Genomic DNA, 16,812 nt, shown 5'->3' on the forward strand with positions numbered 1-16,812 from the left:
GCTGCGCTTTTGGGGCAGGGAGGGGGTCCTGGCGCTGCAGGAATTCAGTATTTGCCCAAAACCGGGCGGTTTCACCCCAAAAATCGAGCGCGGGGGCGGATTTTGGGGTGCCGGGGGTGCAGTCAGTCCTCCACCGCCAGGGGGCGCTGTGTGTGCCTAGCGGCGCTCTGGCCGCGCCGCCGGAAGTGTCTGTGGGCGGCGCGGCGCGGCCGGAAGTGTGCGCGTGTGGGAGGAGGAGGAGGCAAGATGGCGGCAGAGGTGGAGGAGAAGGGCTTCGAGCACATGGGGCTGGACGGGCGGCTGCTGAGGGTGAGCGGGGCGCCGGGAGGGGCGAGAGGGGCTCCGGGAGGGGCGAGCGGGGCTCCGGGAGCCGGGGGTTGGAGGGCAGCGGTGGCCGGGGACTCGTGAGGGATGTGCGGTCTCTCTGAGGGGCGGTTTGGGGGGCGGAATTTGGGGTCCCTCAGGGGACATTGGGGTCCCTTCAGGGGTGGGGTCCTTTTGGGGTCGCTCTGAGGGAAGGGGACATTGGGGACTTTGGGGTTCCATTGGGGACTTTGGGGTCCCTTCAGGGGTGGGGGCCTGAGGGGACACCGGAGTCCCCTGGGTGGGGTGGGGACACTGGGGTGGCACTGGGGACACTGGGGTGGCACTGGGGGATGTCCCCATGGGGTGGGGTGGCACTGGGGACACTGGGGTGGCACTGGGGCTGTCCCCAAGGGGTGGGGTGGCACTGGGGACACTGGGGTGGCACTGGGGGATGTCCCCATGGGGTGGGGTGGCACTGGGGACACTGGGGTGGCACTGGGGACACTGGGGTGGCACTGGGGGCTGTCCCCATGGGTGTGGGGTGGCACTGGGGACACTGGGGTGGCACTGGGGACACTGGGGTGGCACTGGGGGCTGTCCCCATGGGTGTGGGGTGGCACTGGGGACACTGGGGTGGCACTGGGGACACTGGGGTGGCACTGGGGGCTGTCCCCATGGGTGTGGGGTGGCACTGGGGCTGTCCCCATGGGGTGGCACTGGGGACTGTGCCCATGGGGTGAGGTGGCACTGGGGACACTGGGGTGGCACTGGGGCTGTCCCCATGGGGTGGCACTGGGGCTGTCCCCATGGGTGTGGGTGGCACTGGGGCTGTCCCCTTGGCTGGTGGCTGTCCCCATGGGATGGCACTGGGGCTGTCCCCTCGGCTGGTGGCTGTCCCCTCGGGTGGTGGCACTGGGGCTGTCCCCTCGGGTGGTGGCACTGGGGCTGTCCCCTCGGCTGGTGGCTGTCCCCATGGGTGTGGGTGGCACTGGGGCTGTCCCCTCGGCTGGTGGCTGTCCCCATGGGTGTGGGTGGCACTGGGGCTGTCCCCTCGGCTGGTGGCACTGGGGCTGTCCCCTCGGCTGGTGGCTGTCCCCATGGGTGTGGGTGGCACTGGGGCTGTCCCCTCGGCTGGTGGCTGTCCCCACGGGGTTTGGTGGCACTGGGGCTGTCCCCTCGGCTGGTGGCTGTCCCCATGGGTGTGGGTGGCACTGGGGCTGTCCCCTCGGCTGGTGGCTGTCCCCTCGGTGAGCCCGCCGCGTGTCCCCGCAGGCGGTGGCCGAGCTGGGCTGGGCAGTGCCCACGGCCATCCAGGCCCGTGCCATCCCGCTGGCACTGGAGGGCAGGGACGTGCTGGCCCGGGCCAGGACGGGCTCGGGCAAAACGGGAGCGTACGGCCTGCCCCTGCTGCACAAACTGCTGGGCATCAAGGAGGTGAGGGCAGGGGGCACGGGGGGCACGGGGGGCACGGGGACTGCCCCTGCTGCACAAACTGCTGGGCATCAAGGAGGTGAGGGCACGGGGGGGGCACGGGGGGCACGGGGGGCACGGGGGGCATGGGGGAACTGAGGGGCACTGGGGGGCACTGGGGGCATTGGGAGCACTGGGGGTCACCCCATTGTCCCCTGCGTGTCCTTGGCGGTGCCCCAGGGCTGGCACCAGCGATGTCCCCGTGCCCCCGGTGACCCCAATGTCCCCAGGGCTGGCACCACCAGTGTCCCCATGCCCCCTGTGACCCCGATGTCCCCGTGTCCCCTGTGACCCCGATGTCCCCGTGTCCCCTGTGACCCCAGTTTTCCCCGTGTCCCCTGTGACCCCGGTGTCCCCGTGCCCCCTGTGACCCCGATGTCCCCGTGCCCCCGGTGACCCCGGTGTGGCCGTGCCCCCGGTGACCCCGATGTCCCCATGCCCCCGGTGACCCCGGTGTGGCCGTGCCCCCGGTGACCCCGATGTCCCCATGCCCCCGGTGACCCCGGTGTGGCCGTGCCCCCTGTGACCCCGATGTCCCCGTGCCCCCTGTGACCCCGATGTCCCCGTGTCCCCGGTGACCCCGATGTCCCCGTGTCCCCGGTGACCCCGGTGTCCCCGTGCCCCCGGTGACCCCGATGTCCCCGTGTCCCCGCAGGCGTCCCCGGCGGTGCCGCAGGCCGTGCGGGCGCTGGTGCTGGTGCCCTCAGCGGAGCTGGCACGGCAGGTGGGGCACACCCTGCGCCGCCTGGCCGCCTTCTGCGCCCGCCGCCTGCGCGTGGCCGAGCTCTGCGGCCACTCGGACCTCGCTGACCAGCGGTCAGTCGCCCCCCGTGACCCCCGAGCCCCCCTGACCCTCCCCAGTGTCCCCTCAGTGTCCCCGAGCCCCTCTGACCCTCCTCAGTGTCCCCTCGGTGTCCCCGAGCCCCCCTGACCCTCCCCAGTGTCCCCTCGGTGTCCCCGAGCCCCCCTGACCCTCCCCAGTGTCCCCGAGCCCCCCTGACCCTCCCCAGTGTCCCCTCGGTGTCCCCAAACCTCCCTGACCCTCCCCAGTGTCCCCTCGGTGTCCCCGAGCCCCCCTGACCCAACCCATGTCCCCTCGGTGTCCCCGAGCCCCCCTGACCCTCCCCAGTGTCCCCTCGGTGTCCCCAAGCCCCCCTGACCCTCCCCAGTGTCCCCTCAGTGTCCCCGAGCCCCCCTGACCCTCCCCAGTGTCCCCTCAGTGTCCCCGAGCCCCCCTGACCCTCCCCAGTGTCCCCTCGGTGTCCCCGAGCCCCCCTGACCCTCCTCAGTGTCCCCTCGGTGTCCCCTCGGTGTCCCCGAGCCCCCCGACCCTCCCCAGTGTCCCCTCAGTGTCCCCAAACCTCCCTGACCCTCCCCATTGTCCCCTCAGTGTCCCCGAGCCCCCCTGACCCTCCCCAGTGTCCCCTCGGTGTCCCCTCGGTGTCCCCGAGCCCCCCTGACCCTCCCCAGTGTCCCCTCGGTGTCCCCAAGCCCCCCTGACCCTCCCCAGTGTCCCCTCGGTGTCCCCAAGCCCCCCTGACCCTCCCCAGTGTCCCCTCGGTGTCCCCAAGCCCCCCTGACCCTCCCCAGTGTCCCCTCGGTGTCCCCAAGCCCCCCTGACCCTCCCCAGTGTCCCCTCAGTGTCCCCAAGCCCCCCTGACCCTCCCCAGTGTCCCCTCAGTGTCCCCGAGCCCCCCTGACCCTCCCCAGTGTCCCCTCAGTGTCCCTCAGTGTCCCTGAGCCCCCCTGACCTCCCCTGTGTCCCCTCAGTGTCCCCGAGCCCCCCTGACCCTCCCCAGTGTCCCCTCAGTGTCCCCTCAGTGTCCCCGAGCCCCCCTGACCCTCCCCAGTGTCCCCTCGGTGTCCCCTTGGTGTCCCCGAGCCCCCCTGACCCTCCCCAGTGTCCCCTCGGTGTCCCCAAGCCCCCCTGACCCTCCCCAGTGTCCCCTCAGTGTCCCCGAGCCCCCCTGACCCTCCCCAGTGTCCCCTCGGTGTCCCCGAGCCCCCCTGACCCTCCCCAGTGTCCCCTCGGTGTCCCCAAGCCCCCCTGACCCTCCCCAGTGTCCCCTCAGTGTCCCCTCAGTGTCCCCGAGCCCCCCTGACCCTCCCCAGTGTCCCCTCGGTGTCCCCTCAGTGTCCCCGAGCCCCCCTGACCCTCCCCAGTGTCCCCTCGGTGTCCCCGAGCCCCCCTGACCCTCCCCAGTGTCCCCTGGCTGTCCCCTGGCTGTCCCCTGGCTGTCCCCTCGGTGTCCCCAAGCCCCCCTGACCCCCATGTCCCCAGGCCGGTGCTGATGGAGCAGCCGGACGTGGTGGTGGGCACGCCGGGCCGTGTCCTGGCACACGTGGCCGGGCACAGCCTGGCACTGCGGCCGTGCCTGGAGCTGCTGGTGCTGGACGAGGCCGATCTGCTGCTCTCCTTCGGCTTCGGAGACGACATCCGGGCCCTGCTCTGGTGGGGACACGCGGGGACACGGAGGGGACAGGGAGGGGACACGGAGGGGACACCCAGGGGACACGGGGGGACAGGGAGGGGACCCTCAGGGACACCCAGGGGGCATGGGGGGACACTGGGGGACAAGGAGGGGACACCCAGGGGGACACTCAGGGACAGGGAAGGGACAACAGGGGGGACTGGGAGGGGACACCAAGGGACACCCAGGGGACATGGGGGGACACTGGGGGACAGGGAGGGGACACCAAGGGACACCCAGGGGACACGGGGGGACAGGGAGGGGACACCAAGGGACACCCAGGGGACACGGGGGGACATGGAGGGGACCCTCAGGGACACTCAGGGACAGGGAAGGGACAACAGGGGGACTGGGAGGGGACACCCAGGGGACATGGGGGGACACCCATGGGATAGGGAGGGGACACCAAGGGACACCCAGGGGACACGGGGGGACACTGAGGGACACTGAGGGGGACAGAGAAGGACATGGGGGGGACACGGGGACAGTGGGGAGGTACTGAGGTTTTGGGGCTCCCTGAGAGGTTTTGGGGTCTTTGAGGTTTTGGGGTTCTCTGAAAGGTTTTGGGGCACTGAGGTTTTGGGGTTCTCTGAGAGGCTTTGGGGTTCCTTGAGAGGTTTGGGGTACACTGAGAGGTTTTGGGGTTCCCTGAGAGGTTTTGGGGGCACTTGAGGGTTTTGGGGTCTGTAAGATTTTTTGGGGCACTGTAAGGTTTTGGGGTACCCTGAGAGGTTTGGGGTACACTGAGAGATTTTGGGGTACACTGAGAGTTTTTGGGGTTCTCTGAGAGATTTTGGGGTCTTTGAGGTTTTGAGGTACCCTGAGAGGTTTTGGGGGCACTGAGGTTTTGGGGTTCTGAAAGGCTTTGGGGTTCCCTGAGGGTTTGGGGTTCTCTGAGAGGTTTTGGGGTCTTTGAGAGGTTTTGGGGTTCCCTGAGAGGTTTTGGGGTGCCCCCCCAGCCACCTGCCCAAGATCTACCAGACCCTGCTGGTGTCGGCCACGCTGAACCCCGAGCTGGAGGCGCTGCAGGAGCTGGTGCTGCACAACCCCGTGAGAAATTTGGGGTTTTGGGGGGATTTGGGGCTTTTTGGGGGATTTTGGGGGGCTGCACTGAGGTTTGGGGGTTCCACAGTGAGCACAGAGATGGAGAACACCGATCCCCATTTCCCATCCCTGACCCCAAATCCTTTATCCAGGTGCAGGTCCCTCAATCCCCAGTTTTGGGATTTTCACCCCAAATCCCAATTCCTGGTGCAGGTTCTGCCCTGGAGCAGTTCCCCAGTGCCCAATTTTGAGATTTTAACCCTAAATCCCAAATTCCAGGTGCAGGTTCTCTCCCTGCAGCAGTTCCTCAATCCCAAATTTTGGGATTTTAACCCCAAATCCCAAATTCCAGGTGCAGGTTCTCTCCCTGCAGCAGTTCCCCAATCCCAAATTTTGGGATTTTAACCCCAAATCCCAAATTCCAGGTGCAGATTCTCCTTCTCTAGCAGTTCCCCAATCCCAAATTTTGGGATTTTCACCCCAAACCCCAATTCCAGCTGCAGATTCTCTTTCTGCAGCAGTTTCCCCAATCCCAAATTTTGGGATTTTCACCCCAAACCCCAATTCCAGCTGCAGATTCTCTTTCTCCAGCAGTTCCCCAGTGCCCAATTTTGGGATTTTCACCCCAAATTCCAGCTGCAGGTTCTGCCCCTGGAGCAGTTCCCCAGTTCCCAATTTTGGGATTTTAACCCCAAACCCCAATTCCAGCTGCAGATTCTTTCCCTGCAGCAGTTCTCCATCCCCAATTTTGGGATTTTCAGCCCAGATCTGTTCCCCAGGTGCAGGTGGTGCCCCAAGACCAGTTCCCCCATCCCCATTTTTGGGATTTTAACCCCAAACCCCAATTCCAGCTGCAGATTCTCTCCCTGCAGCAGTTCCCCAGTGCCCAATTTTGGGATTTGCACCCCAAACCCCTTTCCCAGGTGCAGATGGTGCCCCAAGACCAGTTCCCCCAGTGCCCAATTTTGAGATTTTCACCCCAAACCCCAATTCCAACTCCAGATTCTCCCCCTGCAGCAGTTCCCCCTTGCCCAATTTTGGGATTTTCAGCCCAGATCTGTTCCCCAGGTGCAGGTGGTGCCCCCCGAGCCGCGCCTGCCGGGCCGTGCCCATCCCCAGCAGTTCCTAGTTCCCAATTTTGGGATTTTCAGCCCAAACCCCTTCCCCAGGTGCAGGTGGTGCCCCCCGAGCCGCGCCTGCCGGGCCGTGCCCATCCCCAGCAGTTCCTAGTTCCCAATTTTGGGATTTTCAGCCCAAACCCCTTCCCCAGGTGCAGGTGGTGCCCCCCGAGCCGCGCCTGCCGGGCCGTGCCCAGCTGCAGCAGTTCCAGCTGCGCTGTGGCTCCGAGGAGGACAAGTTCCTGCTGCTGGCGGCGCTGCTGAAGCTGCGGCTGCTGCGGGGCCGCGCGCTGCTCTTCGCGGGCAGCCTGGCCCGCGCCTTCCGCCTCAAGCTCTTCCTGGAGCAGTTCGGCATCGCCGCCTGCGCCCTCAACCCCCAGCTGCCCGCCAGGTCCCGGTGAGCGAGCGCTCTGTGGGGTTTGTGGGGTGGGGTTGTGGGAATTCCCGTTTGGCTCCTCAATCCCTGGGTTTTCACCTGATCCCATTGATTGCGGAGCGGAAATAATGGGGTGGGGTTTATGGGAATTCCCGTTTGTGCCCTCAAGCTGCGGCTGGCTGTGAGATCCCGGTGAGTGCTGGTGGGATTTATGGGGTGGGGTTTATGGGAATTCCTGTTTGAGTCCTGAATCCCTGGGTTTTCACCTGATCCCGTTGATTGCGGAGCTGAAATAATGGGGTGGGGTTTATGGGAATTCCCGTTTGAGTCCTCAATCCTCAGCTGCCTGTGAGATCCCGGTGAGTGCTGGTGGGATTTATGGGATGGGGTTTATGGGAATTCCCGTTTGGCTCCTCAATCCCTGGGTTTTCACCTGATCCCGTTGATTGCGGAGCTGAAATAATGGGGTGGGGTTTACGGGAATTCCCGTTTGGCTCCTAAATCCCTGGATTTTTTTTCACCTGATCCCATCGATTTTGGAGCTGAAAAATCGATGGGATAAATCCCACCTTGGGGTGGGGTTTATGGGATGGGATTTATGGGGTTTATGGCAATTCCCGTTTGTGCCCTCAAGCTGTGGCTGGCTGTGAGATCCCGGTGAGTCCTGGTGGGATTTATGGGATGGGGTTTATGGGAATTCCCATTTGGCTCCTAAATCCCTGGGTTTTCACCTGATCCCATTGATTGTGGAGTGGAAATCGGGTGGGGTTTATGGGGTGGGAATTCCCGTTTGTGCCCTCAAGCTGTGGCTGCCTGTGAGATCCCGGTGAGTCCTGGTGGGATTTGTGGGGTGGGATTTATAGGAATTCCCGTTTGAGTCCTAAATCCCTGGGTTTTCACCTGATCCCATTGATTTCTGAGGGGAGATAATGGCATGGGATTTATGGGTTGGGATTTATGGGAATTCCCGTTTGCGCCCTCAGTCCCTGTCCCTGTCCCAGGTGGCACTGACGTGTCCCTGTCCCTGTCCCCTCAGTGGCTCCTAGTGATGTCCCTGTCCCTGTCCCCACAGGTGCCACTGCAATGTCCCTGTCCCTGTCCCCACAGGTGGCACTGCAATGTCCCTGTCCCCCCAGGTGCCACTGCAGTGTCCCTGTCGCAGGTGGCACTGCAATGTCCCTGTCCCCACAGGTGGCACTGCAATGTCCCTGTCCCCACAGGTGGCACTGCAATGTCCCTGTCCCTGTTGCAGGTGGCACTGCAATGTCCCTGTCGCAGGTGGCACTGCAATGTCGCTGTCCCCACAGGTGCCACCGCTGATGTCCCTGTCCCTGTCCCTGTCCCTGTCCCCACAGGTGGCACTGCAATGTCCCTGTCCCTGTTGCAGGTGGCACTGCAATGTCCCTGTCCCTGTCCCCACAGGTGGCACTGCAATGTCCCTGTCCCTGTCCCCACAGGTGCCACCGCTGATGTCCCTGTCCCTGTCCCTGTCCCTGTCCCCACAGGTGCCACTGCAATGTCCCTGTCCCTGTCCCCACAGGTGGCACTGCAATGTCCCTGTCCCTGTCCCCACAGGTGGCACTGCAGTGTCCCTGTCCCCACAGGTGCCACTGCAGTGTCCCTGTCCCTGTCCCCACAGGTGGCACTGCAATGTCCCTGTCCCCACAGGTGGCACTGCAATGTCCCCACAGGTGGCACTGCAATGTCCCTGTCCCCACAGGTGGCACTGCAATGTCCCTGTCCCTGTCCCCACAGGTGCCACGTCATCGCGCAGTTCAACCGCGGTCTCTACGATTTCATCGTGGCCACCGACGAGGAGGGGCCGGCAGAGCCCCCACGGCACCGCCCGGCGCGGGGGGACACGGCCAGGTCAGCCTGGGGACACTGGGGACACGGCCAGGTCAGCTTGGGGACATTGGGGACATGGCCAGGTCAGCTTGGGGACACTGGGGACACGGCCAGGTCAGCTTGGGGACATTGGGGACATGGCCAGGTCAGCTTGGGGACATTGGGGACATGGCCAGGTCAGCTTGGGGACATTGGGGACATGGCCAGGTCAGCTTGGGGACACTGGGGACACGGCCAGGTCAGCTTGGGGACATTGGGGACATGGCCAGGTCAGCTTGGGGACATTGGGGTGGCACTGGGGACACGGCCAGGTCAGCTTGGGGACACTGGGGACACGGCCAGGTCAGCTTGGGGACATTGGGGTGGCACTGGGGACACGGCCAGGTCAGCTTGGGGACACTGGGGACACCGGGGTGGCACTGGGGACACGGCCAGGTCAGCTTGGGGACACTGGGGACACGGCCAGGTCAGCCTGGGGACATTGGGGACATGGCCAGGTCAGCCTGGGGACACTGGGGACACGGCCAGGTCAGCCTGGGGACACTGGGGACACGGCCAGGTCAGCTTGGGGACATTGGGGACATGGCCAGGTCAGCTTGGGGACACTGGGGACATGGCCAGGTCAGCTTGGGGACATTGGGGACATGGCCAGGTCAGCCTGGGGACATTGGGGACACGGCCAGGTCAGCTTGGGGACATTGGGGACATGGCCAGGTCAGCCTGGGGACACTGGGGACACGGCCAGGTCAGCCTGGGGACATTGGGGACATGGCCAGGTCAGCTTGGGGACATTGGGGAAACGGCCAGGTCAGCTTGGGGACACTGGGGACACGGCCAGGTCAGCTTGGGGACACTGGGGACACCAGGGTGGCACTGGGGACAGTCCCCGCAGTGTCCCTGAGTGTCCCCATGTCCCCGTGTCCCCAGGAAGGGTGGCAGGAGGGGACAGTCCCCGCAGTGTCCCTGATTGTCCCCATGTCCCCAGGAAGGGTGGCAGGAGGGGACAGTCCCCGCAGTGTCCCTGATTGTCCCCGTGTCCCCAGGAAGGGTGGCAGGAGGGGACAGTCCCCGCAGTGTCCCTGATTGTCCCCGTGTCCCCCCAGGAAGGGTGGCAGGAGGGGACAGTCCCCGCAGTGTCCCTGATTGTCCCCATGTCCCCAGGAAGGGTGGCAGGAGGGGACAGTCCCCGCAGTGTCCCCAGGACCCCGAGTTCGGGGTCTCTCGTGGCATCGATTTCCAGAACGTCGCCGCCGTCATCAACTTCGATGTCCCCAACTCGGTGGAGACCTACATCCACCGCGTGGGCAGGTGTGTCACCGTGTCACCTGTCACCTGTGTGTCACCTGTGTGTCACCTGTCACCTGTGTGTCACCTGTCACCTGTCAGTCACCTGTCACCTGTGTCACCTGTGTGTCACCTGTGTCACCTGTGTGTCACCTGTCACCTGTGTGTCACCTGTCACCTGTCAGTCACCTGTCACCTGTGTGTCACCTGTGTGTCACCTGTGTCACCTGTGTGTCACCTGTCACCTGTGTGTCACCTGTGTGTCACCTGTCACCTGTGTGTCACCTGTCACCTGTGTGTCACCGTGTCACCTGTCACCTGTGTGTCACCTGTGTGTCACCTGTGTGTCACCTGTGTGTCACCTGTGTCACCTGTCACCTGTGTGTCACCTGTGTGTCACCTGTCACCTGTGTGTCACCTGTCACCTGTGTGTCACCTGTGTGTCACCTGTGTGTCACCTGTGTCACCTGTCACCTGTGTGTCACCTGTGTGTCATCTGTGTGTCACCTGTCACCTGTGTGTCACCTGTGTGTCATCTGTGTGTCACCTGTGTCACCTGTGTGTCACCTGTGTGTCACCTGTGTGTCACTTGTCACCTGTCACCTGTGTGTCACCTGTCACCTGTGTGTCACCTGTCACCTGTGTGTCACCTGTGTCACCTGTCACCTGTGTGTCACCTGTCACCTGTGTGTCACCTGTGTGTCATCTGTGTGTCACCTGTGTCACCTGTGTGTCACCTGTGTGTCACCTGTGTGTCACTTGTCACCTGTCACCTGTGTGTCACCTGTCACCTGTGTGTCACCTGTGTGTCACCTGTCAGTCACCTGTCACCTGTGTGTCACCTGTGTGTCACCTGTGTCACCTGTGTGTCACCTGTCACCTGTGTGTCACCGTGTCACCTGTCACCTGTGTGTCACCTGTCACCTGTGTGTCACCTGTGTCACCTGTCACCTGTGTCACTCTGTCACCTGTCACCTGTGTGTCACCTCTGTGTCACCTGTGTGTCACTGTGTCACCTGTCACCTGTGTCACCTGTGTCACCTGTCACCTGTGTCACCTGTGTGTCACCTGTGTGTCACCTGTGTGTCACCTGTGTCACCTGTCACCTGTCACCTGTGTGTCACCTGTCACCTGTGTGTCACTGTGTCACCTGTCACCTGTGTGTCACCTGTGTGTCACTTGTCACCTGTCACCTGTGTGTCACCTGTCACCTGTGTGTCACTGTGTCACCTGTGTGTCACCTGTGTGTCACCTGTGTGTCACTTGTCACCTGTCACCTGTGTGTCACTGTGTCACCTGTGTGTCACCTGTGTGTCACCTGTGTGTCACTTGTCACCTGTCACCTGTGTGTCACCTGTCACCTGTGTGTCACCTGTGTGTCACCTGTGTGTCACCTGTCACCTGTGTGTCACCTGTGTGTCACCTGTCACCTGTGTTTCACTTGTCACCTGTCACCTGTGTGTCACCTGTGTGTCACCTGTCACCTGTGTTTCACTTGTCACCTGTCACCTGTGTGTCACCTGTGTGTCACCTGTCACCTGTGTTTCACTTGTCACCTGTCACCTGTGTGTCACTGTGTCACCTGTCACCTGTGTTTCACTTGTCACCTGTCACCTGTGTGTCACCTGTGTGTCACCTGTCACCTGTGTTTCACTTGTCACCTGTCACCTGTGTGTCACTGTGTCACCTGTCACCTGTGTGTCACCTGTGTGTCACCTGTCACCTGTGTGTCACCTGTGTGTCACCTGTCACCTGTCACCTGTGTGTCACCTGTCACCTGTGTGTCACCTGTGTCACCTGTCACCTGTGTGTCACCTGTCACCTGTCACCTGTGTGTCACCTGTCACCTGTGTGTCACCTGTGTCACCTGTGTGTCACCTTGCCATCTGTGTCGCCTGTGTGTCACCTGTGTCACTGTGTCACCTGTCACCTGTATCACTGTGTCACCTGTGTCACCTGTGTCACCTGTGTGTCACCTCTGTGTCACCTGTGTGTCACTGTGTCACCTGTCACCTGTGTGTCACCTCTGTGTCACCTGTGTGTCACTGTGTCACCTGTCACCTGTGTCACTGTGTCACCTGTGTCACCTGTGTCACCTGTGTCACCTGTGTGTCACCTCTGTGTCACCTGTGTGTCACTGTGTCACCTGTCACCTGTGTGTCACCTCTGTGTCACCTGTGTGTCACCTGTCACCTGTGTGTCACCTGTGTGTCACCTCTGTGTCACCTGTGTGTCACTGTGTCACCTGTCACCTGTGTGTCACCTCTGTGTCACCTGTGTGTCACTGTGTCACCTGTCACCTGTGTGTCACCTGTCACCTGTGTGTCACCTGTGTGTCACCTGTCACCTGTCACCTGTGTGTCACTGTGTCACCTGTCACCTGTGTGTCACCTGTGACAGTGGGGTCACCGGGGTCACCACAGTGTCCCCAGGGTGTCCCCAAGGTCCTTAATGTCCCTGTCCCCATGGTCCCGGTGTCCCAGGTGTCCCAGGTGTCCCTGTCCCAGGGGTGTCCCTGTCCCAGGTGTCCCAGGTGTCCCAAGTGTCCCCAGGGGTGTCCCAGGTGTCCCAGGTGTCCCAGGTGTCCCCAGGGGTGTCCCAGGTGTCCCAGGTGTCCCTGTCCCAGGGGTGTCCCTGTCCCAGGTGTCCCAGGTGTCCCAAGTGTCCCCAGGGGTGTCCCAGGTGTCCCCAGGGTGTCCCCAGGTGTCCCAGGTGTCTCTGTCCCAGGGGTGTCCCTGTCCCAGGTGTCCCAGGTGTCCCTGTCCCAGGGGTGTCCCCAGGGGTGTCCCTGCAGTGTCCCAAGTGTCCCTGTCCCAGGGGTGTCCCCAGGGTGTCCCAGGTGTCCCCAGGGTGTCCCTGCAGTGTCCCCAGGGTGTCCCTGCAGTGTCCCCGGGGTGTCCCTGCAGTGTCCCAGGTGTCCCCAGGGTGTCCCTGCAGTGTCCCCAGGTGTCCCTGCAGTGTCCCCAGGGTGTCCCTGCAGTGTCCCAGGTGTCCCCAGGGTGTCCCTGCAGTGTCCCCAGGTGTCCCTGTCCCCAGGACGGCGCGTGGGGACAGCCCTGGCACGGCGCTGACGCTGGCACTGCCCGACGAGCTCGAGGGGCTGCGGCGCATCGAGGACGCGCTGGCAGCAGGTGGCACCTGGGGACACCGGGGGGACACCGGGGGGACACCGGGGGGGTCTGGGGACACTGGGGGGGAGTTTGGGGACACGGGGGGGGGGGCTTGGGGACACTGGGGGGGAGTTTGGGGACACTGGGGGGCTTGGGGACACTGGGGGGGGCTTGGGGACACCGGGGGGGTCTGGGGACACTGGGGGGGAGTTTGGGGACACGGGGGGGGGGGGGCTTGGGGACACTGGGGGGGAGTTTGGGGACACTGGGGGGCTTGGGGACACTGGGGGGGGCTTGGGGACACTGGGGGGGTTTGGGGACACGGGGGGGGGGGCTTGGGGACACTGGGGGGGAGTTGGGGACACTGGGAGGGGCTTGGGGACACTGGGGGGGAGTTTGGGGACACTGGGGGGCTTGGGGACACTGGGGGGGGAGTTTGGGGACACCGGGGGCTTGGGGACACTGGGGGGGTTTGGGGACACTGGGGGGACACTGGAGGGGAATTTGGGGACACGGGGGGGGGTTGGGGACACTGGGGGGGGTTTGGGGACACTGGGGGGCTTGGGGACCCTCTGGGGAGTTTGGGGACACTGGGGGGGTTGGGGACACTGAGGGGGATTTGGGGACACTGGGGGGACACTGGAGGGGATTTGGGGACACGGGGGGGGGGGTTGGGGACACCGGGGGGGTCTGGGGACACTGGGGGGGTTGGGGACCCTCTGGGGAGTTTGGGGACACTGGAGAGGGGTTTGGGGACACTGGGGGGGTTGGGGACTTGGGGACACGGAAGGGACACTGAGGGGGGCTTGGGGACACTGGGGGGGGCTTGGGGACACGGGGGTGGGGACACTGGGGGGGGTTTGGGGACACTGGGGGGGGGGTTGGGTACACTGGGGGGTTTGGGGACACGGGGGTGGCTGTGGGGACACGGAGGGGGTTTGGGGACACGGGGGTGGCTGTGGGGACACTGAGGGGGTTTGGGGACACCGGGGTGGCTGTGGGGACACTGAGGGGGTTTGGGGACACCGGGGTGGCTGTGGGGACACCGGGGTGACGTTGGTGACACCTGGGTGTCCCCAGAGGACGGGCAGTCCCTGCTGCAGCCGTGTGAGTTCCACATGGGGGTTTGGGGACACTGGGGTGGCTGTGGGGACACCGGGGTGGCTGTGGGGACACTGAGGGGGTTTGGGGACACGGGGGTGGCTGTGGGGACACCGGGGTGACGTTGGTGACACCTGGGTGTCCCCAGAGGACGGGCAGTCCCTGCTGCAGCCCTACGAGTTCCGCATGGAGGAGATCGAGACGCTGCGGTACCGCTGCAGGGTGGGGACACCGGGGGGACACCGGGGACACCGGGGGGACAGTGGGGGGACAGTGGGGGGACAGTGGGGGGACAATGGGGACACCGGGGGGACACCGAGGGGACACCGGGGACAGAGGGGACACCGGGGGGACAGTGGGGGGACACCGGGGGGACAGTGGGGGGACAGTGGGGGGGCTGGTGTCCCCTCCTGAGGGTGCCATGGGGGTGTCCTGATGTCCCCAATGCTGTCCCCAGTGTCCCCAGCAGGACGCCATGCGCGCCGTCACCAAGCAGGCCTGGCCCAATGTCCCCAATGTCCCCAGTGATGTCCCCAATGTCCCCAATGTCCCAATGATGTCCCCAATGTCCCCAATGGTGTCCCCAATGTCCCCAATGGTGTCCCCAATGTCCCTGTGATGTCCCCAATGTCCCCAATGTCCCTGTGATGTCCCCAATGTCCCCAATGTCCCCAATGATGTCCCCAATGTCCCCAATGGTGTCCCCAATGTCCCCAATGTCCCTGTGATGTCCCCAATGTCCCCAATGTCCCCAATGGTGTCCCCAATGTCCCCAATGGTGTCCCCAATGTCCCCAATGTCCCTGTGATGTCCCCAATGTCCCCAATGTCCCTGTGATGTCCCCAATGGTGTCCCCAATGTCCCAATGCTGTCCCCAATGTCCCCAATGATGTCCCCAATGTCCCCAATGGTGTCCCCAATGTCCCAATGTCCCCAATGTCCCCAATGTCCCAATGTCCCTGTGATGTCCCCAATGTCCCCAATGTCCCCAATGTCCCTGTGATGTCCCCAATGTCCCCAATGTCCCCAATGTCCCCAATGTCCCTGTGATGTCCCCAATGTCCCCAATGTCCCCAATGTCCCCAATGGTGTCCCCAATGTCCCTGTGATGTCCCCAATGATGTCCCCAATGTTCCCAATGTCCCAGCAGGACGCCATGCGCGCCGTCACCAAGCAGGCCTGCCCAATGTCCCAATGTCCCCAATGTCCCCAATGATGTCCCTAATGTCCCAATGTCCCTGTGATGTCCCCAATGATGTCCCCAATGTCCCTGTGATGTCCCCAATGTCCCCTGTGATGTCCCCAATGTCCCAATGTCCCCAATGTCCCTGTGATGTCCCCAATGTCCCCAATGATGTCCCCAATGTCCCCAGTGTCCCCAGCAGGACGCCATGCGCGCCATCACCAAACAGGCCTGGCCCAATGTCCCAATGTCCCTGTGATGTCCCCAATGTCCCCAATGTCCCTGTGATGTCCCCAATGTCCCCTGTGATGTCCCCAATGTCCCCTGTGATGTCCCCAATGTCCCCAATGGTGTCCCCAATGTCCCCTGTGATGTCCCCAATGATGTCCCCAATGTCCCCTGTGATGTCCCAGCAGGACGCCATGCGCGCCGTCACCAAGCAGGCCTGGCCCAATGTCCCTGTGATGTCCCCAATGTCCCCTGTGATGTCCCCAATGTCCCTGTGATGTCCCCAATGTCCCCTGTGATGTCCCCAATGTCCCCAATGGTGTCCCCAATGTCCCCAATGGTGTCCCCAATGTCCCCTGTGATGTCCCCAGGACGCCATGCGCGCCGTCACCAAGCAGGCCTGGCCCAATGTCCCCTGTGATGTCCCCAATGTCCCCTGTGATGTCCCCAGTGTCCCTGTGATGTCCCCAATGTCCCAGTGATGTCCCCAATGTCCCAATGTCCCCAGTGTCCCTGTGATGTCCCCAATGTCCCCAATGTCCCTGTGATGTCCCCAATGTCCCCTGTGATGTCCCCAGGACGCCATGCGCGCTGTCACCAAGCAGGCCTGGCCCAATGTCCCCACTGTCCCTGTGATGTCCCCAGTGTCCCTGTGATGTCCCCAATGTCCCCAATGTCCCTGTGATGTCCCCAGGACGCCATGCGTGCTGTCACCAAGCAGGCCTGGCCCAATGTCCCTGTGATGTCCCCAATGTCCCCTGTGATGTCCCCAATGTCCCCAATGGTGTCCCCAATGTCCCCAATGGTGTCCCCAATGTCCCTGTGATGTCCCCAATGTCCCCTGTGATGTCCCCACTGTCCCTGTGATGTCCCCAGTGTCCCTGTGATGTCCCCAATGTCCCCAATGTCCCCTGTGATGTCCCCAGGACGCCATGCGTGCTGTCACCAAGCAGGCCGTGCGCGAGGCGCGGCTGCGGGAGCTGCGCCAGGAGCTGCTCAACTGCGAGAAGCTCAAGGTGAGAGAGGGCCCAGACTGGGGAAAAAACACCCAGAATTGGGAAAAACAACAAAAAATGGGGAGAAAACAACAAAAAATGGGAAAAAAACAACAAAAAATGGGGAAAAAAACACCCAAAATTGGGGGAAAACAACAAAATTGGGGAAAAAACACTCAAAATTGGGAAAAACAACAAAATTGGGGAAAAAACAACAAAATTGGGGAAAACAGCAAAATTGGGGAAAACAACAAAATTGGGGAAAAAAACAACAAAAA

At 63.1% G+C, this 16,812-nt stretch overlaps 1 protein-coding gene across 4 annotated transcripts in view; it reads left to right on the forward strand.

The window, feature by feature from the left end:
• The first annotated feature begins 235 nt into the window (after positions 1-235).
• The window catches only part of DDX56 (DEAD-box helicase 56), an 18,696-nt gene continuing 2,119 nt past the window's right edge, over positions 236-16,812 (forward strand). Inside the window, exons 1-11 of one of the 4 annotated variants that reach the window (XM_053966483.1) lie at positions 236-309; positions 1,579-1,740; positions 2,432-2,592; positions 4,058-4,228; positions 5,207-5,297; positions 6,562-6,806; positions 8,541-8,654; positions 9,795-9,941; positions 12,938-13,048; positions 14,277-14,350; positions 16,466-16,555. In XM_053966483.1, the coding sequence (XP_053822458.1) occupies positions 247-309; positions 1,579-1,740; positions 2,432-2,592; positions 4,058-4,228; positions 5,207-5,297; positions 6,562-6,806; positions 8,541-8,654; positions 9,795-9,941; positions 12,938-13,048; positions 14,277-14,350; positions 16,466-16,555 (1,429 nt within the window). In that variant the 5' untranslated portion in view covers positions 236-246. The remainder of the gene's footprint in view (positions 310-1,578; positions 1,741-2,431; positions 2,593-4,057; positions 4,229-5,206; positions 5,298-6,561; positions 6,807-8,540; positions 8,655-9,794; positions 9,942-12,937; positions 13,049-14,276; positions 14,351-16,465; positions 16,556-16,812) is intronic. The other 3 variants (XM_053966484.1, XM_053966485.1, XM_053966486.1) reach the window with 3 other exon arrangements.

The sequence above is a fragment of the Vidua chalybeata genome, chromosome 28 (genome assembly GCF_026979565.1).
Source record: "Vidua chalybeata isolate OUT-0048 chromosome 28, bVidCha1 merged haplotype, whole genome shotgun sequence".
Taxonomy (NCBI): domain Eukaryota; kingdom Metazoa; phylum Chordata; class Aves; order Passeriformes; family Viduidae; genus Vidua; species Vidua chalybeata.